The sequence below is a fragment of the Scomber scombrus genome, chromosome 3, assembly GCF_963691925.1.
Source record: "Scomber scombrus chromosome 3, fScoSco1.1, whole genome shotgun sequence".
In the NCBI taxonomy this organism is placed as follows: domain Eukaryota; kingdom Metazoa; phylum Chordata; class Actinopteri; order Scombriformes; family Scombridae; genus Scomber; species Scomber scombrus.
The window spans coordinates 10039986-10066409 of record NC_084972.1 but is presented as its reverse complement, the minus strand read 5'-3'; the positions used below and the strand labels follow the sequence as shown (position 1 = coordinate 10066409).

Below are 26424 nucleotides of genomic sequence, written 5' to 3'. Positions count from 1 at the left end.
ACCCAATGAGCTGTGTTATCAAATATCAGCTGAAACACATGTAAGAGTACTTAACCTCTGTGTGTCAAGGTATTATCTACCTGATCAGGTCCCATTGGCATCCTGCCCATTCCCATGGGGTTCATGCCCATCTGGCCTTGCATCTGGCCCTGCATCTGGCCTTGTATCTGTCCTTGCATCTGTCCTGGCATTTGGCCCAACTGGCCTGCACCGGCTCCGCTGACTGGCCCGGGTCTGCCCATAGAGTTGTTCATCATCATGGGTCCAAACTGGCCCTGGTTAGCCTGCTGGGGGAACTGTTGCTGAGGGTATGCGCTGGAAGACCAACAAAAATAGGGATTAAGACTCTTTTGAGTATGGTGTTAAAATAATGATAATTACATGTTGACTTAAATAACTGCTAAATAATAGGGATGTCCGATATTATTGCCCCCCCAATATTATCGGCCGATATTCACTTAAAAATGTAATATCGGGAAGTATCGGTATCGGGTTTTTATAACCGATATTTGTTCTGTAGGCTTCAGCATTTCCGAGCCTGCATGAATGCAGCATGGGACGTTTACCGGCGTGCGCTTGATGACATTTAACAACAACAACACGCTAGACTCGTGGGTCTCTAACCGTTGCTAACAAGTTCATAGCGTCCACCGCCATGTACACGAACACACAAACAGAAACAAGGTTTACCTCCTTGTTGTCATTTTCTCTGTTATGCTTTCGGCGAGTCGCCTCTGTGACGTCAGAGTCCGGTGGGTCTTACTCTGCTGGAGACACAACAGCTGAGAGGACCGAGTGAGAGGACGTTCCTATAAAATGTCCCGCCTCCAGAAACGGGGCTTATGTCTGTGGTTTGGAACTATTTCCAAGTGTGTCCTATGGATAGTACATTTGTAACTTGCAATTACTGCAAAGCAGCATAATAAATATGGCAGTGTCATATTGGCACTTTTTTCCATAACTTAAATTGAAGTTGTTCTCTTATTTTGCACAGACAGTGTTTACATTTGGAAAGCCATGTTGCATTTATGTATACATCCAGTGGGGCATCACAATAAAATTAGGCATAATGTGTTAATTCAATAGTAGGAGATATGTTATGTTGTTACCTAATAGTTTTGGTGTAAAAAGCCTGCAAATATCGGTATCGGGTGATATCGGTATCGGAAATTAAGAGTTGGGGAATATCGGAATATCGGATATCGGCAGAAAAGTCAATATCGAGCATCCCTACTAAATAATAATAAAATGTATATCTAAATAAATTAGCTCTAGGGAAGCTTGATTACTTGTTGCGTGGCATTCCGCCCTGTGGCCAGCCCTTCATTTCTCCTGATGCATACATGGGCCCTCCCTGTGGATTTCCTTGCATCCCTGGCATCATGTTGCTCTGAGGAGGAACCCCCATTCGCCCTGACATCATGTTTCCTGATGGGCTGCTACCTGGAGCCATGAATGTCGGGTCCCCCTGCTGGTTCATCCCTGCAAGTGCAACAACAAGAGAGCAGTCATGAGTGAAAATTTCAAATCCAGGAAGGAAATGGTACAGACAACCAGCTCTGGTTCAGTCAACTCACCATAGTTACCTCCATAGTTGAAGCCCTGCTGTCCAGGCTGGTTCATGGGGGGGCCTCCCATAGTGCTGTCCATGCCTCCTGGTGCAGTGACATTTGGGGGGGGGCTGAAGCCTGCTGCTGCTCCCTGCGCTTGCTGCTGCTGTTGCTGCTGCTGTTGCATCAGCATCATCATCCGCTGCCTCCTCATCTGCATGGTCATCATCTCCCTGCTCCTCTGAGCCATCATCTGGGCGTTCAGGAAACCAGACTGCGGACAAACATCAATTCTTTGACCTCAATTCTTTTACAATTGGTGACTTGATGGAAATAATTTAAGTGGCAAGTGAATGCACACTACTACTTTGGATGTGAGGAAGTGCTGATTACACACCTGACCACCCATGCCTGCAGGCTGCATGCCAGGCTGCATACCAGGTTGCATGCCTGGACGCATAGCAGGGTTTCCTCCAGGGGCGTTTTCCATCTTGATGCCTTGTCGGGTCTGGTTCATAAACTGCCAGATGAGAGAAGAAAAAGACAGCGTGTTCATTTTGATGTTCAATGTTAACTTAGCATCCAAAAAGCCACCCACTCTTCAGAACAAGTTGGCCTGCTATATTATCAACATAATGATATAGAAGGTCGCCGTTAGGATGAACATTATCTGTGTGTGTTAGATCACCTGTTGTCCTTGCAGTCTCTGCTGTAGCTGCAGTCTGAGAGGCTTGGTGGCAGTCATCATGCGAGGTCTTATGTTTGCCCGGGGGTTGCCCATGCTGCCCATGCCCGCCATGCCAGGGAAGCCCCCTGTCTGGCCCATTTGATTCATCATAGGGTTGAAGCCTGCAGGAGACTGGCCCTGCATGGTGTTGCCACCATAACCAGGCTGCATGACCATGGAGGGGGGCCCTGGAGGCCCAGGGTAGCCTTGGCCATACATGGGTTTTTGGTCCATGCCTATGGAGGAGTCCGGCCCTGGGAAAGGCTCTGTTGGCGGGCACTGACCCTGGCCTTGATCCTGACCCTGCTGGTGGCCCTCAGGTCCGTGGGTCTGGAGTACAGAGAAGTTCAGTATCAACACAAAGATGGATAACAGTTTTTCCATGAAAGTGCACTTGGTACAAAGACATGAAACATATACAGACACAAAACAACAGCATGAGAACGACAAGTATCACAGGTTTACAGACCCCCGGCAGAACATGAACTTAGTGCTCAATATTTTCTGTAAGTAAACATTCAAGTACAAAGATGTCACATTCACATGCCATTACAACTGTCTAATTACAATAATAGAACTTCATTAAAACATCATATTATAATTATAATATGGAGTTATTTTTGGGCAGGCACTGAAGTTCATTTGGGACCCTTAATGCTCCCTTGAGTGTCAACACAATCTCTGTGTTACCATTTTCAAACTGAACTTGTCTTTGTGCAAAATGACTTTATACATGATCATTAACAAAATGAGTGTGCTGTAGCAAGGATGGTGTCCTGTACCTGGCCTACAATTTCAGGGATGCCTAGGGCTCGGTCTATCTCCTGCAGAGCAATGACATCAGCTGTGTTGAGCAGAGAGTCCAGTTGGTCCAGAAGTGCCCGTTCATCACCCGGGCCATCACTGTTGGTCAGGGGCCCTAGGAGCTCATCCAGGGGATGCCCAAACTGCTCCCTAACACGCAAATGACACAAGAGATGTTAGGTCATGTTTGTTACTTTCATACATTATTAAAGCTAAGAAGTGAAGAAAAGCTCACTGCAATCACACTATTAAGGTCAGCTTGTGAATTCAGCCTTAGGCTAACCGAGAAAATACAGACAGTTGGGACCAGTGCAAAGATTTACCTGTTTGTGTTAGTCCTTGGTCTGTCCATTACCATGGCAGATTCTGCCCAAGAGGGGGACTGAGGTGGGGGTCCATGTCCACCAAATGGGCTCATACCCATACTGCCTTCATTGGCACCTAAAGAAGAGATAGTAGGTGGCATGAGATCAAAACAGAGCAGAAACAATTAATCAAATTAGCAATCAAATAACTGGAAATGGTTGTGAGTGATATTCACTGCAATTTATCACATAACTCTTATTAAAGTAAAAATACCAAACATTCACCTGTTACAGCTTCACAAAATATGTAGGACACGATTTTCTCTATTTAAAGTATGGATGAAGACTTGTTTCTAACTCATAGTTTTAAGTAATCACTATATGCTCTGGTAACGTCTGAATAAATAATTTAAACCACATTATAATATTAATATAATATAAACTGCTAATGAAAATAATTAATTAAAATTATAAAAACGTTATCACTATACGATTTGATTGATTCATTGAGGGGGTTTGGATTAAAGATGTTTGATAACAGAAGGACTAAATGCATTTTTGTTATTTTTACTTCTTCGAATAATGCAACTGTGTTAACTAGCATTTAACTAGCAATTGACATTATGTACACATTATAATATTTATTATTTAACCACAAGCACATGCAATCATGCATCTACAACTGAGACATGTGACATACCCATATCCATGAGCTGCTGTTGCAGCATAGACCTGGTGTTAGCAGGCACACTGTTGGAGCGGTTGATCATGGGTCCCCCCATTGGGCCAGAGCGACCCATACCAGGGTGGCCTGGTCCAGCCACAGGGCCAGCATTGGGTCTTGGCATTCCCCAGTCCCCTGGCCCTGCCATGGGAGGGCGCTGGGGCATTCCCATTCCTCTGCCCATGCCTCCTGATCAACACAAAGACCATAAATAGTGTTTAATAATCAAGCTTAACAACATAACAAATACTGGCTCATAAGCCTCTGTACATTCAAAGACAGGTTTAACTGAAAATTAAAAAAATAAAATAATGTGGGAACAAATATCTCTAAACTATTTATTGAGTGGGACCCACATTGTCATAAAGGTCAGGCTGACTGACGCCTGTTGAAGCTTGGTGCATGCTAATAAATAAGTAGTTAAGTTACTTGTTGGATTGCCTCGTGGTGGACACACACCCATGCCTCCAGGAAAGCCATTGGGTACACCCCCAGGTCGGATTGGAACATCCACGTTCTCCTGTTTGACCAGTGTGGGACAGGGGACGTTCCTTCTCCCAGCTAGCCCGCCTCCCACTGCTCCCTCTCCACCCATTGGCTTGGCATCCATGGACAAAGCTCTTTGATAGGTGCTTCGCTGAGCTGGAGGCATGGGGCCTCTCTCCCCATCTGAAACACATGAAACAGACAAAGTTAGTTTACGTAGGTTTAGGTTCTAAGATTAAGAATGCACATTGTAGAAGAACAGAGAATGGTAACAAGATGATATTGCCCTAAATAGACTGACTGACTTACCGTGTAAACTGTCAGGCATATTTCCCTGTTTGTTTCCCACTTCCTTCCCTGCTCTGGAGTCTGGTTCAGGATAGAAGCCAGAGCTGTTCCTGGGAACACCCAGAATAGTCTCCAGGGTCTCCGTCTAAAACATTGATACAAAACAATGATTAGTAAACAATGTTCTGCGGTGTATTTTTAACTACCTCTAACAACTTGTGTACAAAAGAAGATGTTTCGTTATGTTGGTAAACCCCTAACCTCATCAGATGGCTCCAACTTGACCTTGCCATCCATGGAGTGGGACTCAGAACTGGTGACCCCTGCCCCCTGAGATCCCCTCGCCTCGATCTCCTCCAGCTTTGGCTTGATATCACCAGCCTCTTTAGAGTCGTCTTTATTGAGGAGGTAGTGGAGGAGTGCATGGGGTTTCTCCTTCTTAGGGCTGTGCTGCTCCTGCTTTGTATCTGATCCCCTAACCCCTCCAGCAGCTGCAGGCCCAGCCTCCGGTCCCCCTGACTCCAAGTTGCTCTTCCCAGTGGCCTCAGCTGTGATCCGAGCCACCTCGTCGGGAGTGTTCCCGTTCTGCAGGAGTTTGTGGAGGATTTTGTGCTTCTCCTGTAGTGACTGACTTGTAAAATGTCCCGCAGCACCGGAGGAGGACACGCCACCGTGACTCCCACCTGTCGAGGAAGACACTCCCGTCGATGAAGAGGGGCTGGTGACGCCTGCTGTTCCATCTTTAGCCTCAGGCGTGGAACTGGGGCCGGAGCTTGGTGTGTGATTAGGTGGCACCAGCTCATCCGTAGGGGAGGTGAGGAGCTGCAGAAGCTTTTTGTGGGACTTGTTGTCAGGGACTCGTCGGTTGGATTCTCCCCCAGCCGGGCCCGCCTCTCTGCTGGCCTGGCTGTCTGGCTTGTCAGGAGGGCCCTCGCTGGTGGGGGTGTGTGGGTGTTGCTGAGGCTGCTGCTCTCCTCCAGGCCCCAGTGAGTTGCCTGGGCTCTTGGAGTCACAGTGGGCTGGGAGGCCTGGTTTACAGGGTCCTCCTGCTGCCGGGTTGGTGGAATTGATGCTTGGTGAGCTGTCGGGCTTGTGTGCAGGAGGAGAAGTAAGTGGGGAGGGCATTGGATTGCCCACTCCCTCGCTGATGGCTTGGAGGGCATTCAAAGAGCTGCTGGAGAAGGTGGTGGTTCCTCCTCCACCTCCAGAATTACCGGGGTGACTGGAGCTCATTGGAGAGTTCATACCTGCAAAGAACACAACCACAGGCATGTGAGCAATTCATGAAGTTAATAAAACAATTATCAGAATACATGTAATTCAAGACGTTGTGATTTTCTACATGGAATTAATAAGAATTGGTTCATACCGCCTGGAGAGAAGGGGCTGGCACCCATCTTAGGGCTTCCTCGGACTCGGGGTGAGCCCACGACATTGTGCGGGGGGCCGTTCATTCCCGGACTTGTCTGCGGTGGACTGGTCATTCCCATCCCGTACCCTCCGCCTCCAGGTCCACCTCCACCTCCGTGGAACTGACCAATTTGCTGATGCTGGTGCTGGTGCTGCTGTTGATGCATGCCATGGTGGCCCATCTGATTCATCTGATTCATGGGCCCCATTTGGTTCATGGAGTTCATCGGATGCATGGAATTCATTTGATTCATTTGACCCATGTTGTTCATCTGATGCATGGAATTCATTTGATTCATCTGGTTCATCTGGTGCATGGGGTTCATTTGATTCATCTGGTTCATTGGATTCATGCGGTTACCCCCAGCATAAGGAGGCACGCCTCTTTGTGCCATGTTTCCCTGCTCAGGCATGCCGTAGCCCCTGTTCATGCCCATGCCCCCCCCCGGGCCCATGTTCATCTGCTGGTTGGGGTTGTTCACACCCATGCTTTGAGGTCTTATGCCTCCACCTTGGTTGCCACGATAACCATTCTGCTCTCTAGAAAAAGATAAAAATAAGAACAGAACAAAGTTTAAGTATATAAATTGCAGTGAGTCGATCATTTAATTTTAAGAGTATTCTCCTAGTTTTAACTGTTGAACGCATTTGCACCTTTGAAGCAAGTGTGTGGAGAGAAAAGAGTGCGGTTCATTGGTGTTGGGATTCCTGCAGAGGTCACTCCTGGTCTGGGCTGTGACTGGGGTGCCATCTGAGAGCGAGAAGCGGTATAGCGGGGTCTCTGCATGGCCATTATGGAAAGCTGGAGCGGAAAAACAGGAGAACAAGTGTCACTGATTAAGATGAAGCAACTTGTGTGTGACTTGTGACCTTTGTGATCAACGCCTTCTTGGCAAAGCTCAAACCTGCCTCACTGATACCCATAATAACGGATCATGTTTTTGACACTGTCTGTGACAATGTTTGTCAGATGTGCATATGTCAAATGCTCGTCACTAAATGTAGGTCACAAGGAAGGTTAGCATGTAGGAAGACAAAACTACACACCGTCTTGATAATGGCGTTTGTAAGACCAGGGTTGTCCCTCGCTTCGATTGAGGAACATCTGCATGCAGCGCCTCACCAGGTCCTCCCAACCGGGGCGCATAGTGGTGTGAAGAGAGCCCTGCTGTTCAATTTCAATAAGTTTACCTGCAACAGAAGATGCAAAGTTAGAATTATACAGATAAATGGCTAGTGGTGATGAAGGGATGTGTTCATGTAAACCAGGAAATAATGAGTGTATAAAGAATATACAGTCTGTGTCATATATGTATATCTGTATATAGTAGACCTCAGTACAAGTACTGCTGGAATTAATTTTTGTTGTTGTTGAAAAGTTATGTTTGTTATCTTTTTAAAAAGGCACAGGTAAACAGTATCTACCAATGCCACATAACACAGCATTTATAACCATAGCTTGTTTGAGGAAGGTCTTTCTGAAGTACTGGGCCTAAAATGTTTTCTAAAGGTCATTTTACATGTATGCAAAATTAATACACCCTTAGAAAATAGTGGAATCTATTAGGTGGAGGTGGGAGCTTACCAGACAGTTCATGGCGAGTGCTAAACCTCTCCGTCCTCTCCACTGCAGTAATGCGTCGTGCCACACAGATCATACATGACTGCAAATCTGAGCAAAGACACAACACAATGTTAAGTCTTTATTTGAAGACAGTGTTAAAGACTTCATATATAGATTATATATTTCTGATGTGAAAAAGATCCATTTAAAACTGCTATCTACGACTTGTACCTTCTCCCTCCTCCATCATGGCCCGGGGCTGAGTGAGGGCGAAACACTGCATGGTCTCATAGCGCTGGACCCCGGGCCTCTCTTCTGACATCCCGTGACTTTGACCATGGACAAAGTTCACCAGCATACGACAGTTGAACGTGTGGCTCTTCTGCCGAGGTGCCTCTCCACCCCACGATGGCCCATTTGGTGCTACAAAGAAAAACAAATGATGTGGAGATGTTCAGTCATTCTTTAGACAGGTGTGTGTGGTGTGTGTGTGTTTGGTGTGTGTGTGTGTCTGTGTGTGTGTGTGTGTGTGTGTGTGTGTGTGTGTGTGTGTGTGTGTGTGTGTGTGTGTGTGTGTGTGTGTGTGTGTGTGTGTGTGTGTGAGTATGTGACCATGTTTAAAAGTAGATTTAGGTGGATTTATGAACCAATGTCTCACCGTTGGACTTAGGCAGATTCTTGTGAAACTCCTCCCTGTCCTCATCGTGGATGATGTTGTACACACTGGTGTTAATCAGCTCCTCCTGCTTGTACTGCAGGTACTGTGTCACATTATCTGACACAAATACAATGCTGCCCTCTCGGTTCACCACAAACAGAAACCCGTCCAGGGCCTAAAAACCAGCAGATAAATGGAGACTTGAGTTAAGAGAGAGATATCAATACAAATAACTAAATTATATACACCTTATTTGATTACAATTTCGCCCTTCTGGAAACCACCTGACACTTTTCTATCAACAACATGTAAGCAATGAATGATCCAGCATATGGACAGGGAGCTAATGGGTGTTGGTCTTTTGCCCCTGAGTGATTGTCCCCAAGCTGACCTGTAGGAGCAGAGGTCCCAGATGGTCCTTGTCAATGACCCCTTGACCAGTAGAGGACACATCTGCCTTCTGGACATCGTCAGCACTGCAAGAGCTTTTTCCTGAGGACAGATGAAGAACATCACACACTACTGATGAAGAGCGTGAAAAGTGTCATTTTACAACAGCTATCAATACATCTAGATTTTTTTATTCAGTTCTTTACATACTGCAAATTATTTCCATTATGTGTTTCAACTAGCTCTTATTCTCAAAAGGAAACATGCAAGAATTTTAAGTGCACATGAACAGTGATTTTTTGACCACAGTTAATTTTCAAGGCGACCATTCTGTGACTTCCATCTAGCTGTGAGAGCTGCTTCTTTAACACAATGAAATAAAATACTTCTTCTAGTCACCAGGTGGCAGCAGGAGTCATGGATGCATGGTTAGCATGCCTTTCTATTTTTAAAATCAGCATGTGTCTGAGGCTTTGTTAGATACCACTCTATATAGCAGGGTTATCTGTGGTGTGAGACACTAAGCAAGACGACAAATAGTATGACACTGGAATTAATGCCATTTTAAACCAAGCTAGCAGTGCAAGCTAACAGATTAGACATGGCAGTGACAGACAAATGGACAGACACTTGATAAAACGGATTGCATAAAAAGAATATATGTGTAAACTGGGGAGGGGAAAGGTGTGATAAATGCACAACAGACAGAAAACAGAAGAATAAAAGAGAGGCCCTCCATCATTCCCATCCTGTAACTATGGCAACCTGGCTGCACAACGCTGGGGCCAGCAGTAGCCAGCTGTGACCCTCTGGGTAGATTCCAATATGATTGCTCTCTCTCTCTTCCTTACCCACTTAACCTTGCAGATCTAATCTCAACCGAGCTAAAACAGGTGGAAGGAAATATCCTACTTTGCCTATCCAATCATGTCAAATCTGCAGAATGATTGGAAAATGGCCTACGGATAGGAGCGACTCTCTATAAGGTCTGATTTCTGAGTCACCGGTGTCATTAGTCTCCCAGAGCGAAGCGGGTTTGGCACTAACAGATACACACTGTCACTGACAGCCTTGAGCCATGACCACCAAGGATTGGTCTCAATTACTGGTGTTCATTTACCCCTAGCGATACAAACAGCCAAACTGCCTGTCGGTCTGCGGCACCCTGGCCATGAACCAAACGCACCACTTCATCACTGGCATCATCTGTCCTGCAGCAGGGTACTTGACAAGATCTGCTCTAACTTTATTCACTGTTTACTCCCCAGATACAAATAAGGGAAAGATAAATGAGATCCTCTTGTATGTGGAGTGTATGTGTGTAAATTTGCAAAGAGGTGGTACCTTGCTCTTTGATTTGTCTGATCTGCCTGACGGTCTCCTTGAGGATGGCACATTTGTCAGGCTTGACGTTGAAGCTGTCGATGTTGGAGAGGTTGGCAGAGATGAGCTCAGCCAGCTCCTCGATGTACTTGCTCTCCTGTTCCCTCCGACGCTTGTCACACCTGCCGGGGCACCAAGGGGATTAGACATGTTGCCATGACAACCTCACCTCCACATGCTCCCCTCCGTATGCAGGCCATACGGCCGGGGCTCAGATGCTTTAGATGGTTGCTAGCAGCAGACACACGTTTGAACCAGGGGGCGTGGGGATGAGGATTGGGGGGGGGGGTGTAAGGGTGTTGACGTGAAGTGAGGCCAAGAAGGAGGTGACCTCATGCACTTGCTGACATTCACACCCAAAAAACAGCAGCAGACACAGTGAACTGAGATTTGATTTACATTTAACACAAGTTCCAGCACTCACCCTAAGCCCGGCGTGTCACAGGTGGACAGTTTACGTTTGCGGTCGGGGCACAGCGGCTCCAGCGAATTGTCTCCTACGCCACTCATCTTCAGCGCATATCAGCACCTGGAACCACACGCCCACATGTCATATATACATATACATGTACACACACATACAAACAGTGCAAGATGATCAGCGGGAATGAACTGAGAGTGTGGTTTTTATACGCTCATATGTGTGCAGTGCAATCTAATTAAAGGATAAGTGTGGATTGGAAAGTGCCCTCAGCTGTCTGCCAAAAATTACACCAAATTGAGGCAAACCTTAAAAGCTTAGTGTCAAGTTATGGAAAAAAAAAAATCAACTAAATCCCCCAAGCAGTTGGGGTTATAAATGAAGTGACATCTAGAGGAAGAGTAGATTGTAGATTCCTACAGATTTATGAGGGAAAACTATCCAGTTAGTAAAGCAGCCTTGGTTCCTGCTTAGTGTTTGATGGGAGTGAAATCTCATCTGTTCCACTGTGAAGAGCGACTGATGATGATGTAGTGATTTGGAGCCTTGGGGGAGATGGGTCATCCTGCGTTCAGCCAGCCTGCCCGCTCGAACCATACCACTCTTGCTAGCAGCCGTAACACACGTACACACTGCGTATACAAACCGTTTTTCAGTACACTTACATGCTCAGGCATGTCGTGGCACAGTTTGTAAAGGAGATGAGGAGCGCTAGCAGCTACTGTACTGTCCCAGCAAGGCGCATATTCACCAGACTGCCTCTTTGTCTGACTGCCTGGGACTGCATGAGCAAAAAAAAAACACATACTGCTCAAGCTTGTGGAGCCTAGAAAACAATCCAGGCGAGGCTCTACACTGTATTCCAGGGACTAGTAAGAATTATCCCTCTTCCGCATTCCCTTTACCCCTGCATTCTCGATACTGTGTTATATCCGTTCTTTCTTCCAATAGGTTTTAACTGCCCCCCCCACCCAATACCATCCTCAAAAAGACCCCTCCCTTTCTCTCCCTCCCTCCCTGGGTGTAGCTGCTCTGGGCTGGGGACCCTGCCCTTGTTTTTTTGCTCTGGCATTGCCCTGTGTCTGACCCCCTAAGAGTTCACCATGGAGGAAACCTTCTGTAGCCAGCCTCTAAGGTCACTGCTCTTTCCTATTCCCACCCAGAAACACACACAAAGCTGCTGTACAACTACAAGGCTGTCCTCCAATTTGTGTCTGCGTGTGTGTGTGTGTGTGTGTGTGTGTGTGTGTGTGTGTGTGTGTGTGTGTGTGTGTAAGAGTTTGAACGAACGCTGACACACACAAGCGGTCTTAAAACACAGAAGAGTGAGCTCATTCCAGAGTGGAAAAGTGTAGAACGGATGGGAACCATTATGCAACTCTAGCTCCGAAACTGCAGGCTAGGACATGCAGCTCAGTCACCCACCAACCACTACTACGACTACTAGAAGAGCGCGCGGTCTCAGATGCGCACTCGGCACTATAAATCTGCATCGCATGCTTTTCGTCTGTCTACCTTTCAGCAACCCTCTCTAAATCTGCCTGTCCTGCTCCTGCTGAGAGTCTGTGCCTCTCGCTGCACTCCCTTCTCTCGTTCTTCCTTCCTTCTTTCCTTCCTTCCTGGTTTCTGTCCTAAGGCTCACCTCTGCAGCAGTGGAGAAAGATGACATCAGCCCTCAGCCAGTCTCACATCCTGAAACGGACAAACAGTAGAGCTTGGGGGTCTGCCGGGATACTTTCTGATAACAGGGAATATGTAGCAGGGTAGAACAGTTTCTATTCTGGTTATGAGGAGGCTGATGCTGAAAACCTGAGTGAACGTAAACAGGTTTTAACACGGAAATGCAATTGTCTCCAAAAACTTCTGGATCTTTCTTATAGACATAACTTTAACAAAAGGGGATTGAGATCACTGCAACGCACAATGTTTTCTGTGTTCACAATAGTAGGCTCCATTAGTTCACTCTGTCGAGCTGAAAACAAGAAAACCCGAGCAGACAACACCTCTAGTGCAGAGTGAGAGATTATGAGCAGCAGCCCACCAAACCACAGATGAGTTTTAACAGGCCTGGCAGTATGCCACTGATCTGAATCAGCTTCATTTGACTATGTGAAACTTGCTCAGGGACAGGACATGATAAGTTGCACAGCAGCTGCCAGCGTGAGAAATACAACATCTCATAGTTAAACAGTTAAAAATAAAATGCTCTCAACCTTTTATGGGTTGCCCACCTGTGGTGTGTGTGTCTGTGTGTGTGTTTTTCTACATATACACCACAAGCTCACCTTGGCCAGAACAAGCCCCAGTCAAGCTCCATTCAGGGTCTACTGTCGCTTCAATGTCTTAACATCTCCTGAAAGCAGAAAGAGAGAACAAAGAGGTCATGAACTGTGATGCTCTCTGAATGTCTGATGTCTCAGAATTACTCAATGTAATATCACTCTCGCACTTTACTATGAGAGTAGCATGAGCTCTTTTGTATGTTTTGCTTTCGCCAAAAATTCATGGGAAAAACTGATTTCTAAAATTGCACAGGAAGCCACAGTAGATTGCATCCTGTTTGCGTCCTCCCTCAGCCTGTTCCACTGCGTCATCACTTCCCTTTCCTGGAAATGTGGCCACTCATCCACCCTATTTACATATTCTGTTTATCAGGCTGCTTCCCTGTCGTTCTGGTTTCTACTCGCACCTTGCATGATTGCTTCTGGCCATCACGAGCTTAGCTAACTCAGCACAAAGGCACCAAGACAGTCAGAAGATTCCTGCACGTGTTACTCATACGGTGGCTCGCACTGAGCTGAGACTCTGATTGGTCAAAGGGGATACATACAATGTTTTCACTACCTTCAGAGAAGTTTTTAGACACTTGCATGTGCTGGTGAGTATTCTGTCAAAGTTCCCCTAGCCTTCAGTACTTTACAACACTTTCATATTCATAATCATAGTAAAGAAGGGCCTCTGGGATTTTGTGTCCTCTCCTCATAGCAGTTGGATAATCTTTCATCAAAGCAACAGAAATGAATCGCTCTTGAACAAGCGACTGATGTCTGTGTATAGTTGTGCGATTTCAAATTAGTTTACACTCATTTAATAACTTTTTAGCTTGCTGAAGATTTTTTTGAGCCACATTTTCACATCAAGGGGACCAGTCATAGGCTCCTGACCCAAATACTAGGAGGGCTCGATCTGCAGTGTTTGGGTACAAATTGCTCCCAAAACCGCTGACCTTTAGCACCATCATCCCGCTGCCGCAGATAAGCCTATCGGATGTTCTTTCCTTTATGAAATCTAATAATACTTATACTGCTCTCAACACAAATTCATCACAATACAGCTACAAAAGTGTGCAACTTTAGTATTAATTAAATTAAAACTAAAAACTTCTGCACTGCTGGCAGTACGACTGAGGACATACTGAATAAAAATGACTGATTTCATGGAAAACTTCAATTTAATAAATGTTTCAAATACTGAAACAGAAAGAAAATGTATTATGATTCATATTAATATAGGTTATGACTCACACTTATGATCACAATGAGTTGCACACAGGCGGTATACCAGTGTGCTACCTACAACCCAGTGTGTGAGTATGTGTGCGTGTATGTGAGATCCTTCGCCACAGATCACTGATCACATCAGTCCTAAACGTGGGGCTTCTGCTGAGCTAATGCTGCAGCTGAATTATTTAACACAGAGTAAGAGAGAAAAGCGCTCTCCTTCTGTCAACTGTCCAAACACTGTTTAAAAATTCTGAATCAACTTTGACCAAGACCAAAAAAGTTTCATTGAAACCACAGCAAGAAAACAACTGTCAAGTTTTTTGGAGCATCTTCTTCTCATGTTTAAGTGGTTTAGAGCCTTAAATCCTCAATTCTTACTCATGTTCACTTTGTTAAACTGTGTTTATTCCTCTGCTTTCTATTTTTGTGTATTTGTACCTGTTACAGTAAACAAAGCAGGCACGCACGACAAACTTGAAGCGAAATGTAATTTTGACCAGGAAAAGTAAGCAACTGCATGAATGTGGACTGGAGGAGGAGGAGGAGGAGTCAGGGCAGACTGAGTAGAATAAAGAGGGGGAGGAGGTGTGGGGACAGGGCGGGGGAGGGGAAGACACAAGAAACTGAGCTAAGAAGTGCTAGGGAGTTATTTAAAAAAAAGAAAAGAAAAAGTTCAGACTTTGACACCCGTTAGTGCTTTACTAAATGTTACTTGTTTGATTTCACATCCTTATTTTAAAACAGAAAATCTGGCAAACAAAAATTGTAAGTTCTCAGTTTCAATAGTGTCACCAATAAAAACAAATGCAATTTAAAGGTGGAAACAAATGAAATGTGCAAATAGTTTAGTATTAAACAGAAAGCTGCGTGTGTGTGTGTGTGTGTGTGTAATGCTACCTGTTTTATCTAGCTGGAGCACAAGGAACAGTCTTTGGTATTCAAATACTTTGCAGAGGGGCAAACACACCTATAGCTGCGAGGCTAGCTGGTATCTGTTTGTTGAGTGTGCAGTGTAGTGTTTGGTATATTAGGCTTTCCAACCAACCTTGCTGCAAAGGGTTAAAAAGTGGCACATTTACAGCAGATGAGTCTCCAGTAGATTAAGTCAGTGTTGTAACAGATCAGTTCTGTTTAACATGAACACATAATTGACCTAAAAAAAAGAATAGCCTTTTGTGAGATTTATAATGCTGCTGGTTTGCAGCTGAAGTCAACCTCTATGCGGTAAAATGGTTAATATTATCACACTGCTCACAGAAAGTTTTGAGGTTGGCGCTGTGCACTGAAAGCCCGACTGTTATTAAGTTAATAAGATATAGATAAATGGACTTGTAGGTTTTATGTGTGATCAAAGGTTTTTGTTTCTCTGGTAAAATATTGAAGTATGGAGGGACTTTACAGTGAGTTGAAATTAACAGTAGCAATTCTTTCAAGTGGGGAGTAAACGAGCCTTCACAGTGAGTTTGGTTGTTGAGAAGTGATTGTGGCCAGTGGAGGGACAATTTCTTGTACTCCAAGCCAATTGACTGTCAGGAGTTTCCCTTATTCATATCTTAAATCAGAACTACCCGCCAGCTTTACAACCACTCCCGTACCAATCATGTGTTACAAAACAAGTATTTAAACATTATCAGTGGTGTGATTATCTCACAAGCGTTGGACACCTAAAAGCCACTGGGTAACTCTGTTTGTACTGAGTAGATAATGGGAGCATGTTGAGCAGCTTGGGTTTTTCGTGTTCTGCCAGAGAGTGATCTAATTTGAATCGTTTCACAAACTCTGCAGACTAGTAAGTGATTAGGGAGTTATACAAACATTCAAGGCATCCATTGTTAGCTAATGGCTGGCTATGACGACTCGGTGGTCTTTTTGTGATCAAAACTCTCTGCTTGTGCCAGGTTTTTTCCTGCGTGCCTACCAGGTAAAACCTAGAAAGCTGACCACCCTTATGGACTTGCAGCCAGTATTATAAAACCACATTATTTCGATACATAGCAGCTTGACTAAAGGCCAGAACGGCAGAAGTGTCAGTCAGTCAGTCGGGACCAGAATAGTAAGGAGGACATTCCTGCTCAGCCTGAAATAAATAAAGCCTGCAATCTGAGCTCCCTGAGACAATAGACGTTTTCTCATGTGAACACGGACAATGTCCAGAGAATCAGGTACATTGTTTGGAGTTCTCTCACATGTTCCACATGTTCTCACCTACTGGAAATACATTTAGTTTGGGTTAGGGATGGCACCTAGGTAGAGTATGTAGGAGGTAGGACATGACAGAAGATCCTGAATTTTGTAATATCTCCGGCTTGACATTTTTGCCTGCGTCTTCGTGTAACCGACCCTTATTTTTCTTCTTCTTTGGATGTTTGTATTCTTCCAATTTCATGCTAGTTGCATGGTAGAAACTCCAGACAATGATGTGCTGTATTCATACACATGCTCAATCGGACATTACACCGTACTGTACTAGAGAGCTGGTATGTTAAAGTCTGTTTAAGGTCCAACTGATTCAGACTCATATACAGCTCCTCCGGCTAATGTCTAGATAAGTTCAGGGTTGCGGTACATGTGTAAAAGAGACTAATGACTGGTGGGCCCAACAATAAACACTGACCCACCCAAAACAAAGATCAGACAAACTGGGGCACACATACAGAGTTACAGCCCCCACAAAAAAACACACCCAACACACATGTGCCCAAAGAAAAAGGAGTTTAACAGCTCCAACACTGAGAAGAAAATGACTGTAAAGATATTATTTTGTGTCCTTTTTAAAACGAAGGCAGATATATAGGCTACGAGAAGCATTTAGCATCATTAAAACACATACGCACACAGACAACAGACACACCACAGAGGCGAGGTAATAAAGCAACAAAAGGTGTCCTCCAGAGTTTAGGACATCAAGTGCAAAAAGGAAACAAAAGGACAGAATGACTTCCTGTTTTTCTTCAAAGGACTTTTCCACCTCCTGCCAAGCATACAACCAGCTATACACTGGGTTTGGTGCGACTGGATCTCACACCAACTCCAGACTTTACATTGTCTTTATGGGTCATTTTTAAAATCAGGTTTTGCTGAATCCAAATGTCAAACTTCACCCTGACTACTTGCAGTCACTGATGAAAACAAGAATGAATGTAAATTTCCCTTCATTTAAAAAGGAAACAAGTTCAATTCTAAGGTGGATTGCTGAGTATTTAAGCGTTAATGTCACTGAATTTCATCAGCTTTGCACAGGTTCTGTCAGGTGAAACTGGGAGAACTGAAATGTTTTTTGCCTAATCTGGCACTCATAAAAACCCACAGTGTAATGTGAGGTACAAGTGAGCTCTCATATATAACTGATTTGATGTGTAACAGACAGTCTAGTTAAAAAGGTGCACCTTGTGGAATTTGTTGGCTACTCAATAACTAATCTAATTCAACCTAATGTTACTTAATTGGTAGCAATGTACAGGTGAGAAGTGCTTCCCAAAAATTCAACTTTCGGCCTTCGCATGCTGCTCTGCATCAAAGTCTGTAGAGGAAAGTCTCCACTCATGGGACACTTGATGCTATTTTACCAAATGTACATTGGACTATTTTGGAAATGAGATTCTGTGACATGGTAATATTATGCTACTCTTTGTCCTTGGAAGTAAAGTAGGTTAAGTAGGGTAAACAGTAAGGTAGTTAGCCAGGCATGCTAGCATTGACTTCATGAAACAGTTGCATTTGTTCTCATGAAAACGAGTGATTTACGACAAGCTTGTGCAGCTAAGAGAGTTTGCGTATGACTTGACAACTCACAGAAAGCTTCACAGAAAAAAGTTAAACAAATTGATTTAAGGACACAGAAATGTTCCTGCAATGTTCCTGCTTAATGTCGTCAACTATGTGAGCCCTCTACTGACGAACCAAAAAGACGCCCTTCTGTTCCTCAGCAAGGGATCAAGGACAAGGAATCGAATTAAGCTGAAATCAAACGGCCATCATATTAAAAGAAAAAGTTGCCGTAATAAACTGTACTTCGAGTGAATGGAAGCATGGACTGGCACAAAAGTGACCCTTGCTACAGAGCAGCAAAAACAAGGGAGCGAGGGAAAACATTACCGCTCTTGCTTCATATAATTTAGAACTGAATGTCACTTTGTTAAGCGGCAATCTATCATCCCGACGTTTCGGGGATTCCCCACCTAATTTCGAGGGAAGATAACTTCCAGAGGCAAACTTTTTTCACTAAGTCCAATGCACCCCTGTGTGTCGGTGGATATTGCTTATTAGCTGTTTTGGAGCTGACATTACACATGATTTTAATGAAACATAGTGGGACTAAACTGGAGCCAGAGGGTTTGATGGCAAGATGGAGAATGCTGCCACACAATGAGATGCACGGACCAGGATGAGGAGGACATATGTCAAGCATGTGTGTACAAGTGCGGATTTAAGAAAAAAAAGTGAAGCTGTAAATTGTTCAGAGAAAGCCTCCATTTAAGTGCAGAGGCAGCTGTGAAATTCCAGCAAGTCTTAAAAAAAAAGAAAAAAAAAAAAAAAGACTGGAAGCAAAGTCATTTTTTTTTAGTCTGTAGTGTGGCTGCTGGTGGAGCGAGATGTCCCTACTTCTTTATTCCTATGCATACCTTTTGATGTGTAGGCCCATTCAAAGCGTGCTCATGATCCGGGTTGTGAGCGGACACTGTCAAAAATAAAAACAAATACAAAGCTAAATCTGTTTCGTTGCTGTTTATGAAAGTCACTCACACAGACAAGCTGCAACAAGCGTGACAAAACGCGCCAATTTGGAGTTAATATTAAAGTTGCACAAAGACCTGTTCACAGAGGAATAAAGCGCACCTTTCAAAACCGTGGCAGTGACGCAAATGTGTGGAAAGCAGACAAAAATGCACCTTTACAGAAGCTTATTGGAGTTTGAGATGTGTTCCAGAAAAGCTTCAGTAAGAAAATGTAGCCTCAGACTTTATCATTGAATTTGATTTACCAAATGAAGCCTTAAAAGGGGGAGAAAAAAAAAAACACAAATGTTTAAAGACGTCAGCTACACTATATATATTTAAACAGTTCCCAAACCCAATAATCTAAGTCAGACACAAATTTTGCAATTGAAAATAAATGTGGGCTGAATTATCAATAAATTAAACCTTTCTTAACCCATCTGCAACTCATTTACGCTGACTGCAAGAAAACACACTGCGTACATTATATTAGAAATGTCCCCATAAAAAGAAATTCACAAGTGCACATTACATTAACAACATTCAATGATATAAAAACACAATAACGGCTTTTTGTCCCGGTTGCTCTTCCCTCACACTCACAGTGTACATGAAGTCCACAGATGAAGGTGGTGAGGGAGAGAAGGTATTTCAAAGCAGAAGAAAACTGCCTTCATAGGAGTGTTTTTTCCCCTAGAAAAAACATCCCCCACCCTCGCCCGGCGCTCACAACACACAGAGCTCAGGCGGGCTGTGTGTGTGTGTGCATCTCCCCATTTTTCTCACACAAACTGCAACGTGTAGAAAAACCAGGGAAAATAAATGAAGGTGGAAACAAAGAGATGGCAGTTTCCACTATGTGTGTGTGTGTGTGTGTGTGTATGTGTGTGTGTGTGTGTGTGTGTGTGTGTGTGTGTGTGTGTGTATCACCCATGCATCTCCTACAACTATCCATCATTAATAAGGACAAAGAGCAGAAAGGAACGGAAAAGGACCCGCACAGTCACCGATTCAACTGGTTAACTAATAGCACCACTGTAACGCTCTACCAAGTCCCTTCAATTTCTACAAGCTTGACATGTTGGTTTATATAGGAGAGGTGATAAGGATGAGGACGCAGCGGCGTTCAAAAGGGAACCACAGTGACCAAACAAAATGTGGGCTACTGTGATCGCACACGGCTAATATTATGGAAATTAGTTCATTAATCAATAGCTAAACAGCCTTTTATCTGGAGAGCCAGAGCGCTGGGGCCTGATCAGCCTCCATGCTGCTTGCTCCGATAAAACACACACTCACACACACACACACACACACACACACACACACACACACACACACACACACACACACACACACACACACACACACACACACACACACACACACACACACACACACACACACACACACACACACACACACACACACACACACACACACACACACACACACACAGTGAGAGGATGTGAATCTCGTGAAGCCGTAGATAATTCAGTGTGAAGGCATGTCAACCATTATAATTACTTTTGGCAGTATTTTTAAATGACCTGATGTCGATACAGAAAGACTGTGCTTACTTTCAGCTGTGCTTTACAGATGCTGTGCGTGTGTGTGTTTGTGTACACGTTTCAACTGTGCCACTCCGGAAAAAAGCAGATATTCATTTTCAGACCGCAGCGCAGCACTGACGATTCCCTCTTCCCTTCCTCCCTCCTCTCGCTCGCTCGTTCGTTCGCTCTTGTGTCTTTCTCTCCTCCCTCTCTGTGCTCCCTCCCCCTCCCTCCCTCCCTTCTTCCCTCTCTCCCTCCCTCTCCGTCCCTGTTGGATTGGTGGAGTAAACACAGGAAGAGAGCGGGCTCTGTTCCACCACGCCAGAGCTGGGGCTGGGCGTTCCTGCAGAGCTCCTGCGCCGGGGTCAAAAGTTTACTGTGGTTTTCATTTCACCTTTCCTCAGCCAATCACAGCACCACACTGCAGCGCCTGAACTCTGACCCCTGCTAAGAATTCCTCTCAAAAGATGGTCTGACGCCAGTTTCACAACTGCCCCCCCCTCCCATCTCCCTTTCCTTTCTTTCAACTGGCCAGTTTCATGTGTTGACAGAGCCTAGGTGAAAAAGATTCCAGAAATGAGGTACGAGGGGTAACAGAGAGCTGAAGAAGAAGTTTGGGTTTTAAAAAATAAAATCCTCACAGGGATGCGTTTTACAAGACTATCAATAGTTTTTTTTTTAAATCTCCCTGGGTGATGAAGTTTTAACTTTGGCAGAGTTTATAAAATAAAATAAAATACAGTAACACAATTTACCTAAAAATTGGAGAATCATATGAGGATCTTTTTACACTCAGAGCAATATGACACAGAATGATGGATTGAACAAATTTTACATTTGACAAGGTCTCTATAATAGCAGGGTTTACTATATATTCATTCACCATGGTAAGAACATTATCACCTCAGACAGATCAAATTAGGACTTTAACATTAAAATCTAGATAAGAAAAACAAACAAACAAAAAACCCACACATAAACACGCATTTGGCTTAGTGTGTAGAAATAGCCTTTTAAATCGTCATTAAGAAGCCAAATATGAACAATATTAGTGCTGTAACCACCTATAGACTAGACAGGGAACAAATACAAAATATTACTCCGTGCCAACGCTGCTACAAAACAATTACAGAGGAAACACTGAGGAGTGTGTTTAAAAAGCTGCATACAGAGGTCACAAGGACCAAGTGTTGAAATAAAGCAAATGAGGGAAAAAATGGAAAAAAGAAAGGAAGCGCTTTGCTGGATTTTGTATCACCACAATCAGGAATCTGTTCAGGATTTAAATCCAATTCATAGTTGCTCAGTCTGACAGGACACACACACACACACACACACACACACACACACACACACACACACACACACACACACACACACACACACACACACACACACACACACACACACACACACACACACACACACACACACACACACACTGAGGCATAATCCAACTGTGGGTTTGTTTTTGTCTTGGTGACACTGCACTCTGTTCCCATCTGCTGAGTGATTAAGCCTGCACTGCTAATCAAGTCCCTGACACTGTAAGGGAGCAGGCGAAGGACGACACACATGCTGATGTAGCTGACACGTGACACGGTCTTTGCTTCAAACTGCCCTCATATTGTTTTTTGGGTTTTTTTTCCACACACACCAAGAAAAAATGGTCAACGCTCCAGCATTCACGCAGACTCACAGCCAGACATGAAATGAAAGTAACTGTCAAACACAACAGAACTAATCTGACAGATTTTCATAAAATATCTAGGCTAACTGTGAATATTTTGGTTGATATTAAATTTGCTATGGCATTTTTGCGATATATATATATATATATACACACAAAGAATGATCATTTTTACATAATTGATCTTATTTTGATTGACAAACATTAAAATGTGTTTTTGCAGGGATCTGTACTAAACACAGATGTTTTAAGTCTATAGAATATGGTGTGCAGGCCAGAACATCTGCAGCACAATAATATTTAATCGAAAATGGTATTTTGAGACACATTTTACTTTCAACAAATATTGTGCATTCTGCCTTTTGAAATTTTGCAATAGGGCATATTGCAATTTCAATACAATTTTTATTAAATGTTCAGCCCTCAACCGTACAGAAAAAGCCAGTGTACTCATGTTTCATTCATAAAATTAAGTCTCTATAATGGAGCCTGTGAGCTGTGTGTGTTGAACTTCAAATCTGAGGTTCTCTTGTCAGTAGACCAACAGTGTGGTCAAGGTTAATCTGTGTCACAGTTGGTGTTGGGACCCCACATAGTCACAAAACACACCTAAATGGTGGCGGTCTGGAGCCATGTCAATGTTTTGTATCTGCTGTTGTTTGAATCCTAGTGACTATAGCTCTTCTATATTCTCATTAAGGTTTCATTTATTTGCAGTGAAGCTGAAACAAACCCTTACAGACGTGTACTCTCTCTGCCAAAAGCAACTTTTAGCGTCTCCATGTTTTATTGAGAAAAAACAGCAAAACCCAGCAATAAGTATCAATAATGATAAGCGGCACTATAATCTTGATCATCCCGACCAGCAACAGAATGAAAAAGTCCTGCTGAGTCGTTCTTGGGCTTTGAAGGACAATTTCTATTGGATTTTGCTTGAAAAGCTTTGAGAATCTTGATAACGCTGCATTACGGTCAACATTTTGGCAGCTCAGCATGTTACAGCTGTTTCTAATGAGATCATTTATCACAGTTATTTTGTGCAGAATTAAGATGGTCACTATCATCACTATTCTTCAAATTTGGGGTGAAAATGTGTTATATTGAACCTGAACATGCATCCACGCTGCATGTGATCAAGCCTAAGCCCCTTTCTCATATGTCATTTTTTTGTTTTTAAGCTTTTCACCAGAATAAAAAGGCTTTTTTTTTTATACCAGAAATCACAGGAAATCCTCGCTCTGTATGTGTGTGTGTGAAATGAACTCTGGATCATGTTCAATTACAACACAAGTACACTAACTGTGCAGCATTTGTAGAACTCTTGACTGTAGCTCTCTCTTCTCCCAGTCAGAAGAAGTCAGGCCTGGCCCCTGTTCGACTTGTCCATTGCTGAGAAAAGCTTCACAGCAACGTGTCAGCACACGTCTGTAGCATTGCCTTGGAACTATGAACGCATTTTCCATCGAGTATCTGTAGTAAAATTACTTCACATCGAATGGTTCATTTAAACTGAATCCATGAAATTAAAATCTTTACTGCAGGAGGAAGAAAACTCCATATTTACACCAAACCTGCATCTACCAAGGTAAAATGATTACAGCGGCCTCATCAGATTGTGTCTTATCTACATGCAAACTAATGTGTGAAATTTGACCATGATGATAGACTCCTTACTGATGATTATATAGATTAAAAAACAACTTTACATGAGAGCTATATCCTGAAACATGCACCACAACAGGCACTGATCTTATTTTTTTTTTTACAAAAACTTTAAGACAACCCTGTTGCACGTTTTTGCTAATAAGGAACCTTTGAGCAAGTCTGTTTTTATTCAAACATTGTTAAAAAACAGTTGGCACCGAACTGAACCCTGTGTATCGTTACGCTATTTGTGATTACTATCCTTGCTCGTCTGTCAAAAGGAAATTTATTGTGGCTTACTAAATTTTACAACCTGACTTCACCCACATTGTGCCAACACACACATACGTGCTGCCCTGACCCACTGACTGTGTCTCTGGCCCACAACAGTCAAAACTCTGCCATTTCTACTTTAAACCACACTCATAAAAAGGCTTTAAATGATGTTTTGCCTTCGTTCAATGTAAAGGGTGGCTGCATGGAACAGGATAATATCAGAGTGTTAGATTGCTGCTAATTGAACGGGGATCTTTAATACTATTTTAGTCGAAACATGGTGATCAGGGGCCAAAAGCAGAAACGTATCCGTACAACACACTAGTTTGGACAAATGGGCAATTCTCAGTATTTCCTGCGTGTGTGTTGTTTGATATATAAACTTGTGCAAAGTGATGTGGCAATGTCAGGAGGCAAATGTTGGCTCGGCTGTTCTGGGGACGACGGTAAGCTCCGGAGCAGCAACCTTTTGATTGGAGTGTTGCCTTAACGACAAGCCACATAAACAGGAGTGACGTCACCAGGCAGAGTGAAGAGCTGTAATGGTGAAAGGAACATTTTCCACTTTATACAGAAAGGAGAGGAGGGGAAAGAAATAAATAAAAAAAAATAATAAAAAAATCAGCCCAATTAAGACGTACGAGTGTTGTACAAAGAAGGATAATAATAAATCATCTGACACACGCCTTGCCAGTGTTGACATGCTGTAGTAAGTCTGGAGCCCTTAACGATGGCGTGGAACTCTGTCATTCATGGCTCGACTCCCCTTTGAACTTTAAGCTGCAATAAAAAGGAGAAATCGCACTTGTGGAAAATCACAAACGCTGTCTCGCACAGTGCTGTGAGCAAATGTCTCCGCGCTGACTGCAACTTGTGGTAATTTCCTTAAATGAAAGGGGCTTTTTTTTTTTTTTTTTTTTTTTTTAAATTGCAGGTGAACTCAGAGACGGGAGACGCTCAGTGTCCCTGCTTGCGTGGTCACATACATGCGCATATCTTCTTACAACTGGAGCCTGGAGCACCACCCCAGCCCAGGCTGCCTCTCAATCCAGAGATGCCCAGAAACTGAACCAGTGTGCCACATAATCATCAAACTGTTTGATCATGGATGTGTACAGAGAGAAGGAGATACACTATGTTAATGAAAGGACATAAGTGCAACCAACTACTACTGGTGAAGTCATTTGGTGTTTGGGCTGCAAACTAACTATTTTGTCTGTGCGAGGCATGAAAGTATACATGAGGAGTAGTGTTACAATACCAAAATCAGGAGTTTGATACCTGCCTAAATATCTCCCTGTAGAAACTGAAATGATACATCAGAAAAAAAACCTAAAACATAAGGAAAAGTAATGGACTTATATTTGCTAAACTGCCGCTCTTTGAATTTCTAGAACAGGTTGGCGAGATGCTTTGCTGAGTTGGACATGCTGGCTCTCTTGATCTGGGTGGGTTTAAAACATCTTTAACAGATGGGCTTCGTGGTGTGCGTGGGCTTGGACCTGACTCTCAGCTACATAAGCGAAACAATGCGATATTCGCTCTGTGCGCCTGCTTTGTCAACAAGCTGCGGACGGTCGGTGAGAGCGCTCATGAGCCGTGCCTCTCGTTCAGTCACCATGAAAGCTGCGGCGTGCATGTGAGAGGGAAAAAAAAGAAGGTTGGCACGCCCACTATGCCTGCAGGGAGTGAAAGCAGAGCGCTACACATACACACATATACACATACACACACTGCCCCGCTGTCGCAAATCGACACAACTCATAGGAGACACGGCTCTTATTAAAACACTGTCATTCTTAAAGAAGCGGTACTAATAAAGGGTAATAAAAAAAAGGGGCAGATCACCGTTTTTCAATGGCATTATATCATATTGCAATACCTTTTTTTTATCAGTATTCCAGCCACACTAATGAGGACAGGAACATTTCAGGCAGGAAGTAGATGGAGTGTGTCCATGCAGCAGTTGAGAAGTTCATCCAGAAATGACAGTCTCTCTTCTCGAGCCTCTTTCTCTCTCCCTCTTTTTACGCTGCCTAACAGACAGAAAGAGAGCATCTGGTAGCAGTTATCTCACAAACCAAACTTTTTTTCACCCTTGCTGTCTCTCCCCCCATGGCAGTTTTTTTTTTTTATAAAAGGGGGCCCTAAACAAAACACAAACAAGGTCTTGCTAACATTTTACAATGGTAACAAAACTAGGCCGGGGAGCTACCCTCCCACTGGCTTGTTCAGGTGAACCCGTTTTACGAGCATTCTTCAGCTGGGGGAGAGAAAGTTAAAGGGGGAGTTGAAGTTAAAGAGGAAGGGCAAGGAGAGGAGGAGGAGGAGGA

General features: G+C 43.8%; 1 protein-coding gene across 7 annotated transcripts in view; it reads right to left on the bottom strand.

The window, feature by feature from the left end:
- Window positions 1–26424, bottom strand: part of ncoa3 (nuclear receptor coactivator 3) — a 35050-nt gene that overhangs the window by 1851 nt on the left and 6775 nt on the right. For 2 of the 7 annotated variants that reach the window (XM_062416388.1, XM_062416386.1), the window contains exons 2-23: window positions 25974–26127; window positions 12996–13063; window positions 10714–10818; window positions 10251–10411; window positions 8908–9008; window positions 8517–8691; window positions 8090–8281; window positions 7880–7966; window positions 7342–7485; window positions 6949–7096; window positions 6254–6834; window positions 5146–6131; window positions 4906–5029; window positions 4540–4779; window positions 4087–4299; window positions 3405–3522; window positions 3060–3231; window positions 2239–2607; window positions 1948–2070; window positions 1578–1824; window positions 1290–1482; window positions 81–315 (exon numbers count right to left, since the gene is read on the bottom strand). In XM_062416388.1, coding sequence (XP_062272372.1) covers window positions 81–315; window positions 1290–1482; window positions 1578–1824; window positions 1948–2070; window positions 2239–2607; window positions 3060–3231; window positions 3405–3522; window positions 4087–4299; window positions 4540–4779; window positions 4906–5029; window positions 5146–6131; window positions 6254–6834; window positions 6949–7096; window positions 7342–7485; window positions 7880–7966; window positions 8090–8281; window positions 8517–8691; window positions 8908–9008; window positions 10251–10411; window positions 10714–10799 — 4695 coding nt within the window. In that variant the 5' untranslated portion in view covers window positions 10800–10818; window positions 12996–13063; window positions 25974–26127. The other 5 variants (XM_062416392.1, XM_062416389.1, XM_062416387.1 and 2 more) reach the window with 5 other exon arrangements.